At 43.1% G+C, this 22,199-nt stretch overlaps 2 protein-coding genes across 4 annotated transcripts; one reads left to right on the forward strand and one right to left on the reverse strand.

Moving 5' to 3' along the window:
• The first annotated feature begins 728 nt into the window (after nt 1-728).
• fam174b (family with sequence similarity 174 member B) lies at nt 729-6,014 on the forward strand. Its single transcript, XM_086028134.1, has 3 exons — nt 729-1,347; nt 3,115-3,246; nt 4,235-6,014. The coding sequence occupies exons 1-3, from the start codon at nt 1,031-1,033 to the stop codon at nt 4,236-4,238; spliced, it is 453 nt and encodes a 150-aa protein (XP_085884260.1). The 5' UTR covers nt 729-1,030; the 3' UTR covers nt 4,239-6,014.
• st8sia2 (ST8 alpha-N-acetyl-neuraminide alpha-2,8-sialyltransferase 2) lies at nt 5,407-21,526 on the reverse strand. 3 transcript variants are annotated; one of them, XR_015086464.1, is made up of 7 exons: nt 21,286-21,526; nt 17,536-17,583; nt 16,161-16,298; nt 15,673-15,930; nt 13,071-13,364; nt 8,426-10,170; nt 5,407-5,987 (listed from the first exon to the last, which is right to left on the reverse strand). XR_015086464.1 is itself a non-coding variant. In XM_086028133.1 (6 exons), the coding sequence occupies exons 1-6, from the start codon at nt 21,447-21,449 to the stop codon at nt 9,873-9,875; spliced, it is 1,200 nt and encodes a 399-aa protein (XP_085884259.1). In that variant the 5' UTR covers nt 21,450-21,526; the 3' UTR covers nt 5,407-9,872. The 3 variants fall into 3 exon arrangements, 1 of the variants encoding a protein (XP_085884259.1); XR_015086463.1 differs by having other exon boundaries at nt 5,407-7,607; XM_086028133.1 differs by having other exon boundaries at nt 5,407-10,170.
• Nucleotides 21,527-22,199: the final 673 nt, after the last annotated feature.

Here is a 22,199-nt window from a genome sequence, read left to right on the forward strand (position 1 = left end):
GAGTAAACTGTGTTGTCGAAAGTTTTGCTTGGGACTTTCAAGCATTCGCCCAAAGCTACCCTGAGAAATCGCATCTGTTTCTGCACTGCCAAATAGTTAATAAACAAATGTTGCTTTCATATTCTGTGGGAAATTACAAGCGTAAATCGTTTACCTTAACAAGGATAGATTGAGTTGAAAATACAGCCAAGATCATAAATATTGGGACATCGACATAATTCTCGTCTTTTTGGCTCTAAACACCACCACAATATGAAGTGTCTGTCCGACTAGATGTGCATCATGTTGTGTTTTCTAGGTACAGGATTCTCATCCCGTTTATTGTTTTCATGGGGGGCTTTTGTCACAGAAGCAGTAAAGTTTTAATGATACTTTTACAGTTAACCAATTGCAACACATCATTAAAGGACCACTACTTGATTTTGACGTTCTGATGCTGACTTTTAAGCGGTGACGTCAGTTTGGGATAATGGCAATTCCGAGGCTATCCTACGTCACTTTTTTGTTTTTAAATTATTTACTCATCACAAATAATGTGTCTGTGAGACTACATCATTATTCTTTCTGAAACATTTTTGTTTGATGGTGTTCCGCGTGATATTTTGGGCAGAGTTACACAAATGGCATCATTTCATTTAAAAGATTACGTGAACCAGTGACGTTAGTCCTGGATGTTGGCAATTCCGAGTCTCCCCTGAAGGCGTCACCGGAGTACATACGTCACACGCAAGGAACAAGAGGGCCGTCCATTGAGTGTTTCCGGAGGAGGTGGATAATCCCAATCTCCTAATACGAGCACGAAGGTATTACCTCTAACTCGCTCTAAGGAAACGACTTTTCAGGATCAAATGCAAGTTAAAAAACAGATATTTAAATTAAGTGTAAATCTGGATTATAGCGGAGATGTGATTTTGTGTCTTCGTTATGTAAAATAGCAAAAAGTAAATCGCAATAATGTGACAGCTGTCGTTGCGTACGCGACGTTTTTTTTGGGGGGGAGGAACTGCCTGCAGTATTCCGTTTCGGCTCAATGGCGACATTTTATTTAGCTCTAACTTTAATCGTGGCGGCGTTTTGGAGCGTGGACGGCGAGCCCCGAAGTATGTCTTCTTCTCCCGTCTCGCTGTCGAACGCGACCCCGGCCGCCTCGGCATCCGTCAGCCTCCGACATGATGACGGCGGCGGCGGCGGCGGCGGCGGCGGCGGCAACGGCACCGGCACCCACGCGGCCGTCGGATCCCCAACTTCCTCCCTCATGACGCATCTGCCCACGCTCAAAATCATCGTCATTTTCACCTGCGTGGTGACAGGGGCTCTCATCACCTGCCTGCTCTTCAAAGTGGTCAGGTAAGGACCCCCCGCTGAGTCTATTAGGCCGTATTTAGGCAAGGGATTTTTTTTTATTTTTATTGATATAGCACATTTACAAAAGACAGCTTCATGTGCTTCACACAACTAAAAGCACAACACCGAAAAGCATTTACAAACAACAGCTGAAGACATTCAACGGCAATGCAAAGCAGACAAAATCCAAACGCGTTAACAAACAAAAGATTTAAAAACAAAGTGAAGAAATTAACTAGGTGGGGGCTAAGTTTAGGTCCAGTCAAGCCTCTTCATTCTTTTATTTGGTATTCTACATTTCAAAATTATATTCTCAGCCCTCCTAGAGTATGTATCGCTCAAGCCCCCCTTTAGACCCAGGAGAGAAAAAAAATCCTGGAGCCGTCGGTGTCTGGCTTTCTGAAATTACTAAAATAACATTTAGTGAGACTGGTTTTAGAAATGACCTTAATCAAGTATCACGTAGGTAGTCATTTGGGAGCCCACTCCATCCTTATACTGCAAATATTTTGACTATTCATGTTCATCTTTAACTAAAGAGTGAGAACTTGAGAAAATTCAATTTCCTGAGCTGGATTAAAGTCCTCAAAATCCTTTTTGATGATTATTATCTAACAAGGGACTTATCATAATGCACTTAAAGTAATTGGTAAGAACATAAATGTGAATTTAATATCGTTCCTTACGTCTTTGCTTGACTGGCACCGACAGCAGTGCTAGTGTGGCCAGCACCCCGTCTAACGTTTAACAGCTGGACTGGATGTGTGTTGCGGATACCCGTAATTCACTTTTGCCAAGTCAAAAGAATATTTCAGATATCTCCAACTTTGTATCCCTCCAATAAAAGATCATGTGTTGCATATCTTGATATACTTGAAAGTGGAAAGTTTGATTTGATGCACTTGAACACTGTTAAATCAAAACCTATTCTGATTCAAATAACGTTTTCTTGCACCCCTATTATTTTTTTGATTTTTAAAAAAACCTGCCTGTTTTTTGTTGTTGTTTTTTTTTTTACAAATCAAGCACAGTGAAATGGAATAGTCCATTGCATGAGGAGGGGAAATTATTAAGGTAGATTAAGAATTTTTCTGTGTTTTTAATGCTGTGAATTGATATAATAATCAGTTTTAAAGACATTTTCGGGGGGCCCAGGCAGTTTTCTGCCCCTGGTGCTGGACCAGTCTTAATGCGAAAAAGCACAATTAATTTAGGAGAACCTTCATAATGAACAAACCATCGTTTTACAAAATATGGCATGAGAATGTGACCGGCGCCGTTTGCTTGCCACCCGTGATTGAAGAGTTTGTGTGAAGCCTCATTTGGCTGAATTTGGAGCATGTGATTGTGTTGACTCCATGTGATGCGAGGGAATTTTGGAGCAAATGTCAGGGTCTGTATTTTCATCTTGCGACAAGCAGTGACGGCCTAACCGGAATTCTTTGAAGTCATCTCATGTTTTTGGACAGTTTTATAAGCGTGGCGGACTCACAGTCCTGTGGGCCACAATGTCAAACGTGAGAAAACGTTCATTCGTATCCAAATAAGTGTATTGAAATTTCCTAACGGCCTAAAATTTATATCGCCGAAGTCTGGGAGATGACCATCGAGGACCTCTTAGTTTGATTCTGTGTGAGCAAGCTCACAAATTCAGCAGGTGATTAAAATAATGATTTCCCTCACTGTCAATTGTTAGTTTTAAACTGTACAGTCATTCATAATAATGTCTTTTAATGTAATGCTTTTTTTTGGTTTGTTTTTTTGGGACAGATCTGGGAGGAGAATCCGGAAAACCCGGAAGTATGACATCATCACGACACCCGGAGAGCGAGTCGAGATGGCCCCCCTCAACGACGAAAATGACGACGAGGACGACTCCACTCTGTTTGACGTCAATTACAGGTTTGCTCTACAAAAGGTGGCGTCGTCGTCGTCTTCCTTCAGTGCGTTTCTTCTTTGACGATGGCGCCGTGTTGCTTGTGGTGCAGTGACGAACGGTAGGGTACCTTATACTTTATGTGGCGCCTCAAAATCTTGCGCCGGGGATCGGGGCTTTTCTGTTGCGGCTAGGTTGGGTATATGTGCGAGGGCGCGAGTGGCCAGCATCCAGTTCAGTCGTGCTCGGCGTCAGGCGAGTGACTAATTTGGACGTTCTGGCGAATTCCCGCTGGGCCCGGCTGCAATATACGCCGTTCGGGCCGCTACTCCGGCCCGCCCGTTAGTTTCTTCCGTTTCATTACTGTTGCTTTCATGAAGTTAGCGTCAGGCCGATGAGTGGCGCACCAGATGTGGCGTGAATAGATTTCAATATAAGAGCGCTAACAGGAAGTGCCGCGTTAGCTTCCTTCATCTTGCTGGTTGAACAGAATTTGACAAATCTGCCTTGTTAAGCTTATAAATCCCGCTCCGATACCAGCTCGGCGTGCTTTGAAAAGCACTGCGTTTTTCAGACCTTGTAAAATTGTTTGGACGACTTGCAAAAGCATGTGTTGCTTAAAAAGGCCTTTTAGTTTAGCTAGCAAGTACCAAGTCGTGTACGTCGTTATTCGTCCTTCTGGGGTCACTTATCACTTAACTGAGGCGGCGTTGTAATAAGAGACACTTTCAACCTTGAGTCTTTTAAGTCAGGCGCCAACTTAAGTGGCGTTGTTTGAATTGACCTACTTTGCCTCGTGCTACAAAAAAAAAAAAAAAAAGCGCTCATGTTTGTCGAGAAGCAGTTGAGATGTGACGTTGACATAAGGCTTCACCCTTCCGTCCTTTCTATTGTTCCTTCCCGCATGAGCGCTTCCTCAAGGGAAGATACGGCGTCCTGTTGACCGGCCATTCCTGTCGAACTCACTTTGCTATCAGACGAACGGTAGTGACACACTTGTCTGCTTTCTCGCAGGTGAATCCAACTCGGCCCGATATCGGCCCGACCTTCTTTCCTCTTTGGATCAACCCGTGTGACGTCTCGTGTTTGGTCTCCCAACGGCTCTTGACTGGTGACTTGTTGAATCGTCTCACTACGCTTAACATGGGAACAACCTGTCGTTTTTCAGCATCTGCATTTTTTTCGTGCACACGCGCACCGATACCAACGTTGTCATATCTGTGAATAGAGAGCCGCCGGAAGCTTCGTATGTGCAAAACACTATCAACGTTGTGCAATTTTGACTCGACTTCCGGGCCAAATACGTCGACTAACCAGTCGCTAGTGCACATAACGCTCACTGTTACTAGAGGGTAAGCATATATATTTTTCATCGTGTGTGTGAACTACTTTGCTGCTATCTTGGCTGTAGCTTACATATCAGAAGGTTATTATGACTATCATATATTTGGGTCTTTATGCCATACACGTTTTGTTTTTTTTGCAGTTATATTTAATCAAGTGCTGACCAAATCAAGACTGAGTGTCTTCAAACATTAACAATTGTTTTCAAGGTCGGTCATTGTATCGTTGGGTAAATAAACCGTATCGTTTTCAGGCAAAATCATTCAAATGTCAAGAATCGGTTTTGTGATGGGATTTCCCCTCATGGATGTGTGCGTTGCATACTGTGGAGCAGTTCCACGATTCGCGTCACGTTTCATCACTAGATTGGGGGAACCGTTTACTTTAGAATACTGGCTGTAAAGTTGAATTGAATGTTGTTAGCATTGTAGCATCATTGCCCAAGTCATTTTTAATTTACTGTCACAATGTCAATTTTTAAAAAAAATACCAATGTGCTTGTGAAGATTTTTTTTTCCTCAGGCTTTTTCAAAATTTGAATACAGGCAACTGGATTATTTTTTAATTGAATCTGGGTTTTTTTCCCCACATATTTTTGAAAAAGTTCAAGTCGATTTAGGCAACTCTGCTATTACACAAACAATATGTTTTTGTTAATCTAAAAGTGAAGACTTAAAAATATGATATTGCCCTTTTCTGATATTTGCTTCACTTCAGCAAATGCGGTCCCCAAAATGGTTATAAAAATAATTTAAATGGATTAAAAAAAACGAAACAATGTGAAACACTTTCTGAAATATGTTGAAGTACAAAGCCTCAAAATAATCAACCAGTGCGTCAGCTCCGAGAAGATCATTTTAATAACTGAAACTTGTGTTGTCGTTCAAGCTATTACTCACATTGATGCAAAAAGTCTGTGTTCTGTTCAGCCATTTGGTTCTTTAAAAAGCGGTATCTTGAAAACTTTATTCCGTTCAAAATGCAGCGTCATTTATGCCGAACATACAAACAGGAGTGCGGGGTTGAATGTCAAAACAAAGTTGATGATTCACATTTTCTATTGTTGTTCTATTGCTGTTGTTTTTCTTTTCCATCCACAACCACTATTCATTCCAGTATTGTGTTGTAGCAAAACGTCGATCTGAATGTACAGCACATGTGAAGTGGCTTTGGCCAACTATCCTACCCTGTCCCTTTTGTAAAAAAAACAAAAAAAAAAAACAGTTCAACCAATGAATCTATTGTGGCATTTTCTTTGAACAGAATCATCTGCTCCTTATAATCCTTCATGTAAAACAACCCGTTTTACTTTTTGAAGAGTGGAGCTAATTTTGTTAAACCTACGAATGGAGTTGAAAGGCATCCCTGCTTGGTTTCCAACAAAGAGTTTTAAATGTCGCCACGTGGCCTCCTTTGTTTCCATCTGTGAAATAAAACACGTTTTAAAGTTTTTGTCGCTTTAAGACTTTTTTTTTTTTTTTTTTTTTTTTTTTGCGTGACAAAAACACATTCATGTTGTCATAAATGAACACTTACATAAGAGCCATAAAATGTTAATACAATTGTTGTGGTTGAACATCTAGAATCTGTTGTCCACTAGTTCGGTGGCATTCTTTGCCTCCAGATTGCTGACATCTGCCGCGCGACTTTCATGTCTATTCTGAACTTAATTGTTAATGGTGCGAGGCGCATCCTGTCACAACAATAACTTCTATGTACGGTACACAAAGCATCACAACTGGGGGGCGGGGAACCTTAACGGCCTGGCTGATCATTTGATCGGGCCCCCGGTAGACTGAAGGTTCCCCGACCTTTACATAAGTTGCCTTGCAAAAAAAAAAAAAAGCTAAATGCTATAGCAAAAACACTAATTTATTTAAAGAACAGAAGCTTGGAAGTTAACCCTAAAATAATGGAAAAGTTTACGTCATGAAAAATGAACATTGTTCTAATTTTTTTTCAGATTTTGAAGTTCTAGACAGGCAAGTCAAATGTCTAACAATTTTCCAGGATCCCCTTTTATCCCTTGGAAAAAAAAAAAAAAAAGTAAAAGCAAAATTTTTAAACATTGAGTATTAGGACCACACGGAAACAATGATGTGAGAATAGTCACTGTGATAAAGTTGTTGTAATATTCCGACTTCCCTCAAATATTGTCTTAACGGCTCTAAAATAACACCTTTGTTCCCATATTTCTATGGTCTGTTATTACAGATCTATTGTAAAATAAGTAACATTCTATTTTCTGACTTCATTGAAAAGTTATATAATTCAATTTTTTTTCTCTAATTCCCTATTATCACATTACATATTTTTCGTATACTTTATCATATGATAGCATTTCTTGTAATACTGCGACTTCTTTTTTTCACTTCAATTACTGTTTTCCTCATTTGAACTGAAGAATTACTCCAATTTTTTTAGTACCACTTTATGCTCGCATTACTTTTCCGCTATAGGTCCTCATCATAAAAATATGACACTTTGTAATGTTTATTCTATAAAAGCAACCTTTTTTTTTTCCCCTCGCTAACTGGTGTCTTTACAAATATCTTTCACTTTTCATCGTACTATTATTTTCTTTTTAGTGCGGCCCTAATACTGCTTGGTTTGTGACAGAACTGCCCGTCATTGCCCGGTTAATACTGTACATTGGTTATAGGCACAACAGCTTTAATTCACCCACATAAAATCACATCCACACAACACTTATGTGATTTATTCATCACCTCAATTCGGAAGAAAAACTGCATGTCGATTTAAAGCACATTAAGGGACTCAATTCTAAGAATATAGTCCCTATACATTCATTTAAAAAAAACATTACATTCTAGCCATTGCAGTGAAGAGGAAGAGCTGGTGTTCGTGACAATCTCTTCACTGAGTTGACTATTAGCAAAGTGTGCAAACAGGGCTGTGTGGACAGCTGCTACACTCCGACTTGCTTTACTACATTCTGCCCTTTCTTCATTTGGCTCCCCGGGTGATGCAAGATGATCCCTTAGACGTTTTTGGTTCGGCATAACGTTGTGAAAGTAGGGCCCTGTTTTGAAAAGTCAGAGATCACCATGAATGGGATTCCTTGTTAGATTTCGAGTCTGGTTTTAGTGCTGCCATCTGGTGGTAAGCTGCAGGAGAATTGTAAATGTAGTTTGAAACCCATCCGCTCATTCTCTGCATTGCGAATTCTCTCTACCCTTCGTTCGAAAGACAGTGGTGCCTTGAGATACGAGCGACCCGACTTAAGAGTTTTTGTTTTGACGATTCAGTTGAAGAGCGTAACGGAAAGAGTTTTCTGCTGTCATTTTACGTACATATGAATTTATGAGTACTGTAAATGAGGTATTTATCTCTCCACTAAAAGACCATTGCATGTCGACCTTCATATATTTTAAAGGGGAATGATTCATCATTTAAATCAAAACCTATTTTAACAGTATGCACAGGGATATATTCTTTATCATCTGCGAAAAACAAATTTGGCAAAAATAATATTTTGTTATTTTACATTCTAATTATGTTTCTACTGTATGTTTTTATGACTTCAGTACAGGCTGTCCTCGAATTACGACATACGCGACCTACAACGTTTCGACTTTACGACGCCCGTGCATCCTCCTCCATTTGTCCCCAGCACCATAGTGACTACGTTTACATGCAGTCAATATTCGGGTTAAAGTCAAAAGTCTGATTAGTGAACCATTCTGAATATCCCGTTTACATGATTGAGCGGTCAGAATTGCTCCGGCATTTGAATAACCCACTGCGCACGGCGACACATGGCATCATGACTCAAATGAACGTCATTTTCGCTTGTTACTTTCAACTGTTAATAAAACACTTGATATTCATGTCACTCACCACATGAATCAAGCAGCCGGTTTCCTCCTCGCTCCAAAAGTGTGCTTTTGTGCTTGTTTACCTCTGCTTATGTATTTGCGATGGGTTTCGCGCCAAACAACGCACTTCCGCATACAAGCACTTCCTGTAGTACAAAGACCAGCATTCCTCGCGGTTGAGCATGCGCACGAGTGTCTGGATCGTGTCTGCGCGCCGGCAGTATCTTTTTCGCCCTCCTCTCGCCCTTCTCCATCCACTTCTCAGCAGTAATGCTAACCACTGCGTCTTCTGCTTTTTATTTTAATGTGTTTTCGGTTTTTATACAAAGTATTTTGACGTAAATTTCGACTTAAACGGTTAAATCCGACATACGCGGAAATTCGTGTTACATCGCCAGTGTAGGAACGGAACTCGTTCGTAAAATGGACTCCCTGTATAATAGAGTATTAATGCCATTCTTAAAAAACATTACAAAATGATTTGTGGGGTTATTTTTTTGGGGGGGGGGCTGAATTGGATTAATGGCATCCCATTCCAATGGATTCCATTCATTTCACAAGGGACAGACGATTAAAGAGACGAGTATTGAGTGGCGTGGTCACGGAATGAATTGAAATCGTACCTCAAGACACTGCTGTACAAGCATACACGGGCTCCTCGCTTTACAACAGTCCCGATTTACGAAGCTATGAAGGGAACACAATGATTTGTGCAGTGGCGTAAGACGTGTTCGTGAAACACAAGAAAGTTCACTCGGTTACCCTGTTTTCATTTGATTGTTTCATAGTGACTATATGGCCTGCAAGTGTTTGTTTTTTAAATTATTTCCCCCCACACAAATGACTACTTCACTTATGACTCGTGCAACAACCGATTTCAACATTCGTGTTATGTCACCACTGTGAATCACGCACTGTAGTGGACCCCTCTATTTATGTTCAATGAGTTAAGACGCGAGTGAGCTAGTGGTACACGGGCTCCCTCTAGTGGTACAAAGGGAAAAAACAGCCCAAGTACAGTTCAGTTGTACTGAATCTTTTAAGAATTCCTTGTTTTTAAACATGTAAAAAATGTTAACTTTTGTACAGCGCAGTTAATCCGTCCACCCCCTATATTTGAGCACAGCAAACGGTGCATAAAGTTATTGTGGCTTAAAATAATTTTACTTTTTAGGAATTAAACCTGCCTCATTTTTGATGACCACTGAGGCCTATTTTGCTAGTGAATGTTGGTCATGATGGTGGTACTTAGAGAGCTACTTTGATTGATTTTGTTTGATTTTTGAGAACCATTGCGTCTTGGGTAATATGTCTTCACATGTTGCCACAGCTTTAGTCAACATTTCTTTCTAATCGTAACCTTAAAACGTTTGCACTTAACAGCAAATACGTTGTACAAACGAAAGCTGACGTGAGAATAGCCTGCGTGGTCAGACCCGGAAGTGTTTCCATGGTGATCTTCCACTCGGCTAGTTGCTCAGGAGCTCCTCGGCATGGCAGCTGCCGGTGTGAAGCCGCAGCGCCCCCTGTCGGTGGAGCGCGTTTAGCGTCCTAAACTCCAGAGGCATGGTGTGCGGACTGGAGCTGGAAGTGTACTCGTATTTGAGCGTGTCGTAGTAGTGGTACTTGACCGCCTTGCCCGCCGCGTCGTGGGAGAAAGGCCAGAAGCCGTAGAGATGGATCTCCTCGCAGAAGCGCGTAGCCATGGTATACATGAGCAGCCCTGTGGTCGGACGCTTGATGTGGACCTTGTTGGTCAGCCAGTACCTAGAAACAAAGACAGCAAGTTATGAATGGACGGCACCAAAACCAGCCGGTCTGTGTGTGTGTGTGTGTGTGTGTGTGTGTGTGTGTGTGTGTGTGTGTGTGTGTGTGTGTGTGTGTGTGTGTGTGTGTGTGTGTGTGTGTGTGTGTATATATATATATATATATATTTTTTTTTTTTTTTTTTTTAAAAAGTATCAGTAAAATCCTCACAGCCAAATGTTTTAATTAGCCTACACAGAGCATCTCAAAATCTGAACGCAGATACAGTCCCCTTCAAAAGTATGGGAACGGCACGGTCACTTACTTCGATTTTGTAGTGCACTGGAGACATTTGGATTTCTGATCAAAAGATGAATGGGACAAAAGTTCAGAAGTCCAGTTTTTCTTTTATGGTATTTACGTCTCGATGTGTTAATAAGCAAGTCAGGACAGAGTACCTTTTGTTTGAAGCCACCCATTTTTCAAGTGAGCAAAAGTATTGGAACAGACGTAGTTACATTATCTTCTGGTGAGTAACATTTAACATTTGGTGGTGTAACCCTTACTTCACAACAAGTCCATCAAACCTTCACCAGACTGTTGCAATCTACATTTCAAATGCTTTTCCAGGCCTTGACTGCAGCAGCTTTCAGTTCTTGTTTGTTTCTGGGGCTTTCTCCGCTTATGAGCCAAAACACACGTTTGTCATTGTCATATAGACCAGATTGCCACTGGAAATGATCCAATTTCACTAAATTGGTCTGAAAATAATTTATTGACAACACATGATATTGTTGTTCATCTATCTGTGCCAGCTAGCTATGCTAGTGACAGGTGGCACAATGAAATGCTCTTCCACTAGAGGGCAGAAGGCACATCGTTTACCTCTGCATCCACTTTCTTGTGCCCTTTTCAGTTTATTGGTCAGCCTGATTTTTTTTTCTGAGAATTTATTTGCAGAAACTATCAAATTCTACAGATGTAGGCCTATATACATTTTCCTACCATGAGCTTGAAATCTTTTTTTTTTTCATTTTTAAAATCTGTGAATCTTCTTGGAGAGTAAGCTATATGACAAATGTAAACTTATGGCCAATTGGCCTCTTTATTGTCAGTTCATGACTGAACCTGCGGGCAGCCAAGTCGTGCGTCCGTCACGTTGTTGACGCAGAGCTTGCGTGTTATTCCAAAGCGTTCATGTGGCGTGAAGGGCAAATGCGCACGTTGAAAATCCAATACCACAAAAGGTCATTTGGCATTCTAACAAGCGGAGAAGAAGGTTTAATTATCTCCCCAAAGAAGGCGATTGTTTTTACCCCCATCAGGTGTTTTGCAAAAACAACGTTGCAGGGTAATGAAACGCGGACTTCTTATAGGAAGTGGCCAAAAATGCACACATATTAACGAAAATGTTTCTTCAATTTTAGTTTTCGCAAATGGGAACAACCTTGGTGTGCACGTGGCTTGTAGCGGCGCAAAAACTTGGACTTGACCGCCGAATGCGCGCCTGCGGCCGGACAAACCCGCAGCTGCGCATCGCCTTTTCTGATTTGCGCTGGCGGGAAAATGTCCACCCTGTCATTGTCCACTTTTGTCAGCAAGCTCACCGACAATTTTGCATTTGAAAATGATGTTGGCCTTTCAGCTGCGGATTGCGCATGCAATAGTAGGTCCGTTTTATTTGTGAAAAATCTCGGCATTTAGTTGCATTTTGTGCACCGGGCACATAATAGCCGTCGCTTGCTGGAAAATGGCAAGATTGGGGAAGCACTTATATATTTTGCAGCCTTCTAACAAAAAAAAAACAAAAAAAAGCACAAAGGCCTTGGCGTCCGTCAGCAAGAACGTTTCAGGGGAGTCAAAATGCTGAGCACGCAGACGGTTAATGGCAAAAGTTGTGGCGCGCTTGTTAGCTGGCTCATGTCAAACGCCATCGTTTGCTCTCTGACCAGAGGTGATTCTTTTTTTTTTTAATGAGGGCAAGAAGGAAGCAAGGATCCGCAGCAGCAGTGTAATGACAAAAACGCAGAGAAGAAAAAAAAAAGCAGCGGCTTTTCATAAACAGCCCCAAGGCGACGGCGGATTGGAATCGTTCAACGAAATCTCCGACCAGCTGGAAACGAAAATCAAGACACGTAACATAAAAATAGCAGACTGAAAAAAGCCTGCTCGTTAGTTGTGCCGCTCAGAAAGTCTCAGCGTCGGGCAGAATCATTTCGACGCACGGAAAATCGATAACTCCCCCCCCCCCCTCCCCTCTTGTCTCAATAAATTCACGTTTTCCTCAGATGGGAATTAATGAAATGCTGACTGCGGATCAGTCAAAGGTCACCGCCGTTGGACTCTGAAGACCTCATTAAAGGGATCACCTTGGCATTTTAGGAAGCTTGAGAGGATAAGACCGCCTTCCGTCAAACGAGACAACATCGTCCCTGGCAACGATAATATTGCAGCAGTTTTCATCAATACTGGCAAGCGCTGCGTATTAATCCCGCCCAACCGTCATTCTTGCCCTCTACGGACTTTATTAGAACCTATTCAGTGAAAAATCCCGTCCATTTGTTTTCATGTTTATGCCAAGTACTAAAAGTAGTACTTTGGCACAATCTGGTGGAATCCTCACAAGGGATGTGATGAGGATTCCGCCCGGCGCCGACGATTATGCTGGCCGCACGGCGTTGATGCTTTACGATCCGATTCGGCTGTCTACAGCTCCGTCGATCGTGGCGGGGCTCGATCACGACCCCCCCCCTCCCCCTGGCTTTACTGAAATACATTTAGAAAAATGGAATCTCGCACTTCGCTCGTGCCCAGAATCAGAGTGGCCGTGTGGTGTTGTTTTGCCCGACTGATCAAAATTCTAAACAAGCGCCGGCCCGGCGGATTTGGCTTCGCCCGCCGCCCGCTTGGTCGCGCCTTACCCTCTGACGGCATGCAGCAGGCGCAGCGAGGGGAAGGCGGTGCGCACGTGGGCGGCGTGCCGCAGGATGAGGCGCAGGGCCCACTCCACGCGCTCCTCCCCCCCTTTGGCCATGAAGGCCGGGATCCACAGCACGCTGCCGCTCAGGCTCTGGAGGCGCCGCACGAAGCGCCGCCGCCACTCGTCGTCCGCCAAGTCCCGGAAGGCTCGCTGCACCACCGACGGGTTCATGGTCACCAAGTTGGTGCGACGGCCCACGTCGGGGGAGTATTCGTCAACTGGTGCCAGGTTGCACCTTCGGAATGAGGAGAGCAAGGCTACGTTGAGTCTTTCCACGCACGCGGCGGAATCTTAAACAAGTGTTCTCAGTTCCTACTCGTTGTTCGCTCAGCGCTGCGATCGGCAACCGCCTCGCTCCGTCCGCCTTCCGGCCAAAATCGTCGCGTCGCCGCTGGTGAGGGCAATCGGCTCCCTTTCCTGACTTTGTGGAGGATTTGCGGTTGCTTATTTCCACCCGTTCTGTACCCGACTCAACACTTTCAGTGTATGTAGTAAGTCCTCGTCAATTGTCTGCAAGTAGCGGTGGGAAAATGAACATTTGCTTCATGAACCAGTTGTCGCATTTTTGGACTCCTCTAGTTGGCACTGTTGGCTGAAATAAAGGGACTTTTGTCACCCCCCCGTCGACTGAAAATGACATCACAACTGCTCAGGAGCAACTGTGATGTCATTTTCAGTGATGTCGACTGAAAATGACATCACAACTGCTCAGGAGCAACTGTGATGTCATTTTCAGTGATGTCGACTGAAAATGACATCACAACTGCTCAGGAGCAACTGTGATGTCATTTTCAGTCGACGGGGGTGACAAAATGGCTGCCCTCCGAGATGGCTAAAAACAGCTGGATTTTGCTTTTTGAACTCCTATTCCACAAACACAATAATGGCGAGTCAGTGTGCTTTCAGCCCAATGTCGAGCAGAGAGTGCCATCTAGAGGACTCAAAAAAAAATACAACAACTATTTCATGGAGCAAATTTGAAGCTTCATGTTCCCATCACTATTTGCCAGGCAACCATCAGAAATGTTTTTTTGTTGTTGTTGTATATACATTATTTGATAGCTATTTCGATATTTCTTGTGTGGAGATTTCAAAAGGACCTCACACACTGCCCATTTGTCAATGCTCTCAATGCGGACTCTGAACACAGTCAGCCGCCGTGGATCCGGCTGCGTGACACACGCGGCCAGCCCAGTCAATTCTTGGGCTTATTAAAGAAAAGCTCCGCCGTCCCTTTTGTTTGCTTTCAGCCAAGCCAACCGTTACAAGCCATTGGCGTCATTATTATGCCGGACGTGTTGGGGAGTCACGACCTTGACTCATCAGCATGCAGGAGAAGACAAGAGAAAAGACAGCATACAGTGGTAGAATTCAACCAAAAAAAAAATCTGAAAAGAAGAACTTAATAAAAAAAAAGGTTGTGGCCCTTCTTCAGCAAGCAATCAATCAGCTGGATGCCAATGCTGACATCCGCCAGATGTTACATCTCCTGTCGCTTTGAGTGGGGCCAGGGGCCCAGAATACCAAGCGGGACACTTGTTGTTTACGTCTGCCATCACATTAGCACCGCTGACAGATTTATTGCCCTCCATTGACAGGAAAAAAAAATGGTGATGAATAGCGCAATCTGCCATTCCTGTGATTAAAGCCAAACACTAATCCGAGGCGGATGATGCTTTCGCGCTCACACGCAAACCGAGAGTAAATGAGAACAGGACCCCCGGGAGTGCGCGGCATTATCTGAAAAAGCAGGCAAAAAAAAAAAAAACGATCCAATTTGACGTATAATTGTGCATTTAATTGCGCTCCGTCTGATTACGGTGCCTTTCAAACTTGAATTCATGATGAAAATAGCTTGAGCGGCCTCTTTCAAACTTGCTTTTTCCACGTGGGGAGCAAGCACTCCAAACCCGAATTAAAAGTGATTCTCTTGCCAATGCCAATTAAATCAGGAGGGGATAAAACGAAAGCCAATTTGCTTTTCCCAGTTCAATTACGGCCCACTTTAGCCTGCATGTTGCCACGCAAGCGAGTCAAAGTGGAAACGTGCGCACCGCGCATGAATGACGTGGAACCTCCCATGTTAAAGTTCTTCAAGTTGGAGTCCAAACAAAGTTTACTCCGAAGAAAGAAGGGCGAGAGGCATATTTAATTCAATGGGTACGACATTGACTTCCTGTATCTGAAAAGGTTGTATTTGCTTGTATTAATGAAGCGATTGGAGGCTGGTTTTTTTTTGGGGGGGTAGTGTTTTGTTGTACGTTCTGTGTTCGAAGGGAGTCTTCCCGTGTGTTTTATTCATATTGTCGTATAGATTTGGATGGCTGTACAATTTCTGTTAAAAAAAACGGCTAAAAAACAGTTTGGAAAAAAAGGCAAATAAATAAAAGCACCTCAAATCTCGTGTTGTTGACACAAAAGATTGCTTTGTTTTTTTTCGTTTTGTTCTTTGACTTTACGAAATGGGAACTGAATTTAAAAAAAAAAAATTTAAAAAAAATGGCAACGGGCCCTTCGGTTGCGGCGCCGAGTTCAAGCGGTACCTGATGACAAAGTCGTGGGAGTCGATCTGGGAGCCGCAGCTGCTGTTGAGCAGGATGCCCGAGTTGCCGACGATGGCGCACAGCCGGTAGCGGCGGTTCTTCATGGGCGACACGCTTGGCAAAAGACGGTGGAGATTCTCCGAGATGTTGGTGGTGCTGCGGCGGTCAAAGACGTAGTGGACCACGTCTCCGGGTCTCAGCGAGCCTTTCAGGATGGAGATGTCTCGCTCCGGGTCCAGGTATCTCAGCACGTTCTTCCTGCGAGATTACAACAAGCCACCTTTGCACTAGTGTAGAGGATAAAGAATATATGCCTGCGTGCGTTCTACTTGTAACACCGTCTGTCGACATCTGCTGATACCGTGTTCAAATAGCCATCGTTTATGTTCAGCTTTATAACTACAGCGACATAAATGGCCATCTATGGCATTTTCTATCATTCTTTTTTTGGGGGAAGAATTGCTGTCGAGTGCAACGAGAAGAATGACCTGATGATCTTGGAGAGGGTCCTGTTGAAGTTCCAGCCGGACGATGCGAGCTTGGCGCTGTTATTGGAGCCCGGCTGAAGGGAATTTATTGCCGTCAGTCTCGGCAATGACGTGCTTGCCACGCGTCTTGCCGTCTTTCTACATGCAAACACAAGACCGCATTTATTTCTTTTTTTTTTTTTTTTTACTCATTAAGCACAGTATAAAGGAATTGGGTTGTAAACGGTCAAACTACCAGAGACTAATTAATTCAATTCAACCACCAATTGAATTCAATTATGTTATGAAAAGAAGCAACGGCATGCAAGAATGAGACGGAAACGTTTTCATCAGCGGCAGTTCTTGGGCGGTTGCTAAAGGCGAAGTTTCGGAATTAGCAGAGGTGGGCATCGTCAGTCCGTCACTACGTTTTCCTCAGTATTTCAGGCCGACCCGGGCGGTCCCAGTCCGTCGCTCGTCGGCGAAAGCCAATCGGCGTCGAGAACATAATTTCCACGTCACGCGCAGGCACAAGGGGACAAATGAATTAAAAAAAAAAACATTAAAAACAACACACACACGCACAATGTGACACCTCAATGCAGTGGTGTTACCGGGATGCCAGGTGTGGGTGGGCATTAGTCTTACCTGGGGGGGGGGGGGCAAAAAAGTGCTACAGTGCTCAAGTAGGTCGAAATCCAGCGTAGGGCGGCTGCACCTTAAAACATGTTTTGTTTTCTCCTTAATTGAGATAACTGTTGTCGTGATTTGGGCTAAACAAATAAAAGTTGATTTCATGTCATTTGACTTAGAAGACGTCCATAACTGAACACTATGGACATACAGGTGGAAAAATATTAGGAAAAATATTTAGAACTACATCCAACATCCAGTTATCTTTGGGTGGGCGGAGAGTGTCCGTGGCTGGGCACTGCCCAACCCCCCCCCTCCCCGGTAACGCCCCTGCCTCAACGTGAGACCAAAAGGTATATAACACTGGTTGATTTTTTATGTTTATTGTATTTGGCTACGTGTCATGCGTGTGACGCGATAGTCCGTTCTCCACGCCGTTCGAGCTGACTGGGCCGGCCTGAAATCCAGACGAGAGCTGACCGACGGACGGACGGACTAAAGCGCCGACGAATGCCCACCTCTGCTAATTAGAGTAACTTGGACGTCACTTGCAGGATATTGCGGACGGCCAATACGACGTCTTGGCGGGCGCGACAGCTGCCTCCTCCAAATCAAGCGTTAGCAGATCCGCAACGAGAAGCACTCGTTGGCTATTCAAGGCTGTCAAGGAATTGGCAACTGCAATCAGCCACCGCGGTGCCTTTCAATCACACCCTAAGCATGCGCGTGTGTGTCTGCATGCGCCGAGGATTGCGTTACGCACCTGCGCGGTTTCGGGAAGAGCCGCTTCATCTTTGACCGGTCGCGGTTTCTAAGAAGGAAAAACAAAAACAATTAGCCTCATAAGTTGTGTCTTGGATGCTAATAAAAGGAATCACGCGCCGTGACTAATCCACACTTGTGGAGGCGTCTTCGGCCCTGTGAGAACGAGTGAAGGTGAAAGGCAGGCATTAAGCGGGTATTTTTAGACACATCCACCATGGGCTCTTTTGCTGCTGCAATGAGGAGACACGTCACCATAATGGAGACACATTCAATCCACTCAATGCACATTTGTGCTTTTATGGGCCACTTTATTAAGAATGCACACAAACAATCGAATGACGTCCAATGAAAGAGCTGCAAATATTAAGGCGACAGTCAATGCTTGCTATTCTTCTATTAAAGTGTGGGGGGGGGGGAAAAGAGCAATTGATCCCTCCAAATCTTTTTGGACAGTAATTGCCTTTATTAATAGTTTAAACCCCAAATAGAGCGTTAGCAAAATAGCATAATTGCCTACAAGTCATTTCTAACTTACTTCCACAATATCGATAAAAAAATAAGCAATGGGCTTGTTTTTTCCTTAGGTCTGCGTAGATTGAGTCGAGGCAACTGGACTTGTTTGCGTGAAAAGATGTGCGAGGCAACTATGCGATTAGGCTAACGATGTCACAAACTATGATTCCATTTTCAAATCAAAATGTCAAAAATTCAAAGTTACCCTAAAAGGGGAAGTCATTCCAACATTTTTCTTTACAATATTATGTTCTATGGAGCCGCACTAGTTGAAACAAGGCATTCTGATGAATATTGCGTTTGTGGCATCAGAGTTAATCCTCCCGTTTTTAGCCATCTCAGGGGGCGTCCATTTTCTCACTTCGGTCGATTGAAAATGACATCACAACTACCCAGGCTCAGTTACCGACCAATCACGGCTCAGCTTGAGAAAACAGGTGAGCCCTGATTAATCGTCACCTGAGCTTTTACACAACGTGCGATTCTGTGAGCCAGTTCTGCTTTGCAGTGAACAATTTGCTCTTTAGCTTCTTTTTTTGTGTGAAATAAGCCTAAACTTTGGACCAAGGTTATTATAGTACAAACTAAAGAAATAACTAAGAACTGAACAAACATTTTCGTTCATGAAATTGTGTAAAATGAAAGGGCTTTCAAAAAACAAAGTGAGTGAAACTACAGTTATACGTTTATAAAACGAATTAAAACTAACTGTCATTATTATGGTGAAAATGTCCTTCATTTTTGTCTTAGTCAATGAACATCATACAGGAGCATTTTGGGGTTTGTTTTGATTTTCAGTATCGCTGTACATTGTACAGAAGAAAAAAAGTCAAACAGTTGTTTGAGAATTGTTGTTTGCTTTATTACACAATAGTTAGAGGTCTTTTTTATTGCACTTGACAAATACACTGAAAAAATGCTGGGTGAATTTAATCAATTATATTTTGTCAGGTAGTTGCACAAATTAAATCTGCATCCAGATACATTTTTAAAGTAGATGTATAGTCGACTTAAAAATTGATTTGGATTCGGATGATTTTATTTTGTACAACCACACTTGCCGAAATAAAATTGAGTAAATGATGCACTGTATTTTTTTCAGTGTATGCCATGTATTAAAAAATAAAACTAATACTAAAACTCATAATAAAACAATGCATTTTTGAAAAAAATTAAACTAACGAAAACTAATTAAAACTAACCGAATTTTTTAAAAAAAAACACACCAAAAAAATGTGTTGAATTTACTGAATTTATTTTATTTCGTAGTGGTTCCACGAGATAAAATCATCTGGACCCCGATCCTTTTTTTAAGTAGACTATACATCTACTTAAAAAATGTAATCTACCTGTTTAAAATAGACTATACGACTTAAAAAATGTGTCTGGATCCAAATGATTTTATTTTGCGCAACCACTTGACAAAATAAAATTGAATCAATTCAACCAAAACCTTTTTTAGTGTGCACAGGCTCTGTAGCCGAGTCACGTGGAGGTAAAGCGATCCACCCCCCCCCCGCCCCCCCCCCTCTTTTTTTTCCACAACCTCCATTGTTGTAATTGTATTAAGCTGCATTCAGCCGGCGGTCAAAGTGCTTCTTCTTCATCTTCTTGTTTTCCCGTGACAAATCACAAGCCCGTACGAGCACATTATGCACTCCAAACCAAAAACTGAAAGGGAAATGTGAGCATCCTAATGGCAACCACTGCTAAATTAAGAATTGTTGCATGTGCGAAATGCAAGTGGGGCGCTTCTCAACGTGTGTGTGCGTGTGTGTGTGTGTGTGTGTGACTGGGGTGATTTCCGCTGCACTGCTTAAAAATTCAATTCCAGGGTAAAAAAAAGGAATGAAAGAGCAGCCTTTTGTTTTGCAGTCTGTTGCCCTCTTTGCTTTGTAGCCCGATCCCACTTGCAAGCTGCTGCAAGGCAAATAGGCGAGCCCTTGGGGACACGGCCGGCGTATAGGCTGCTCCCGTATCAGCTGTGGCAGATGTACAAATAAACCGGCCGCAAATATGCAACTTCACATTTAGTGTTCGGGACCAACAGATGTGGCTTTTGTTGAGGCCGACGCTTGACTGATTGCGACGTTTTTCCCAATAAGATTCCCCACAACGGATTCATCAGCCGATTATTTAAGAAAATACAAAATAACGCTTCACGCTACTTTAATGCATTCAGCAGTAAAGATATTAATTGCGGGCAGAACATTTGACTGTCTTTTACAATGCTTGCTTTGTACGAAATTTGTTCAAATTTGCAACAGACAGAAAAGGAGCAAAAATCCGCCATTTTTTTTCATGTTATGTGTACAATTTTGGACCAAAAAGTAAACAAGCGTTTGGTGGGAAGACATAACAGTGCTATACGGTGCTAAAGCTAATAATAAGAAGTGCTAATATGCTAAGAATTTTTGCTTTGGTGACACCTCAAACATCTGAACAGTCACTTTTCTTGAAGATGAATGACGATGTGCTTTTGTTGGCACCATAATGTATTTACAAATAGTGTAACAATTTTACATTTAACAAAACGAAACTATTTGCACGCTATTTAGTAGAAGTAGTAGTATTTAGTAGTGTGTGTGTGTGTGTATTGTGCCATGCATGTGTGGGTGTATGTATGCATGTACATTACATCTTTGCCTCTATTTATAAACTTTTCTGTCACTCTTTGTTGTAAATTTAACGTGACAAACACTTTGATCAATCACAAGCTGCTTGTAACAGTCGCATTCCCAGACATCCGCCATGTTCACAAGCATCCACATTGAGACCCAATGGTGCCATCATCTGCTGGCCATAGTTAGTGCTTTGTTTTTCTTTAGATTTTACTTTCTACTGGCTTAATGATCAAATCAGTGCTAGCCAAAACTTTTCTCCGCCCATTTCCATCAAAATAATAACAACAATTGCTTCTCGTTAGGATTTCTCGTTGACGACGTTTCACGTCAATGGCGCTCAAAGAGTTCAAAATTGAATGTTGCTGTTTTGGGGCGGGGGGGGGGGGTACTGGAACGGATTAATCGCATTGCCATTCATTTCAATTGTGAAAGATGTTTTGAGACCAATTCAACTCTCAAGGCGCTTCTGTATTCTAAAACTCAGAAGTGCACACGAGCCTGTGGAACTCTGACTGTTGAACACACACACACACCCACACACACCCACACGCACCCCCCCACACACACGCGCACACACAGCCCGACAAGGAAAATGAGTGGCGTGTACTCACGAGGCTTCTTGTTCTCCTTCGTGTTCCACTTGTGAGATATCATCCACGATGAGGAGAAGCACCAGTAGTGTGACAAAAAGGAAGAGCAGCGTGCGTGACGTGGGCGTCATGATCCGGGCTTGTGGGTGCATGCGGGGGTCCGCCGCCAGTCCGCCAGCAGGCATCCCCCCCTCTGCGTTCACCTTCTTCTCCTTCGCATGTCTACGTCGGTCCTCTCGCGCGCTGTGTGTGCGTGTGTGCGTGTCTCTTTGTTGTGATCGGCCAACCCCTCCCACACATGCTGCAGTCCAATCTGGACGAGCCCACCCCCTCCTTCGAGTTCTCCGCCTTGTGTGTGTGCGCGCGCGCGCTGTGGTCTCCAGTGTAAGTGCTAATTCCCCGGTCCAACTTTCAAAGCGGGCACCTCCAGAGGCGGCGGGGGGGTTGGATTGCGAGGCGTGTGTATGTATGTGGAGCAGGCGGGAGGGGGGGGGGGGGGGGGATGATGATGATGTGGACCACATGCTGTCTTAAAGGTGCAGCGTGCTAATTGAAAAAAAAAACAAACAAAAAAAAAACAGTGGCTCAGTTGGTCAAGCGGAGTTCTCACTACTATTGTAATGTAATGGAATACAAATACTCGCATACTCGCAGTTCAACACGTGCGGATTCACATTTTTAGATTATTATAAATATTTTATTGAGATATTTTTGTTTTGGGGGGGATTTTTCCCCCGTTTCACTCCATTTTTTGTGTTTATGTTTATCTCATGTTTATTTGCGTCTTTTTGACGTTTTTTTTTTTTTTAATCAATTATACGCAGATGTTGGCTATACGGCTGGCCGCTATGCTCCGCTTTGGGACTAGTGACGGGTCCACCGTACCTGATGACAGTGCTTCATTCAAATTTTCACAGACAGTGCTGCTTTGAGCG

The sequence above is a fragment of the Filicampus tigris genome, chromosome 4 (assembly GCF_054856515.1).
Source record: "Filicampus tigris isolate MCC_2025a chromosome 4, RoL_Ftig_1.0, whole genome shotgun sequence".
In the NCBI taxonomy this organism is placed as follows: Eukaryota; Metazoa; Chordata; class Actinopteri; order Syngnathiformes; family Syngnathidae; genus Filicampus; species Filicampus tigris.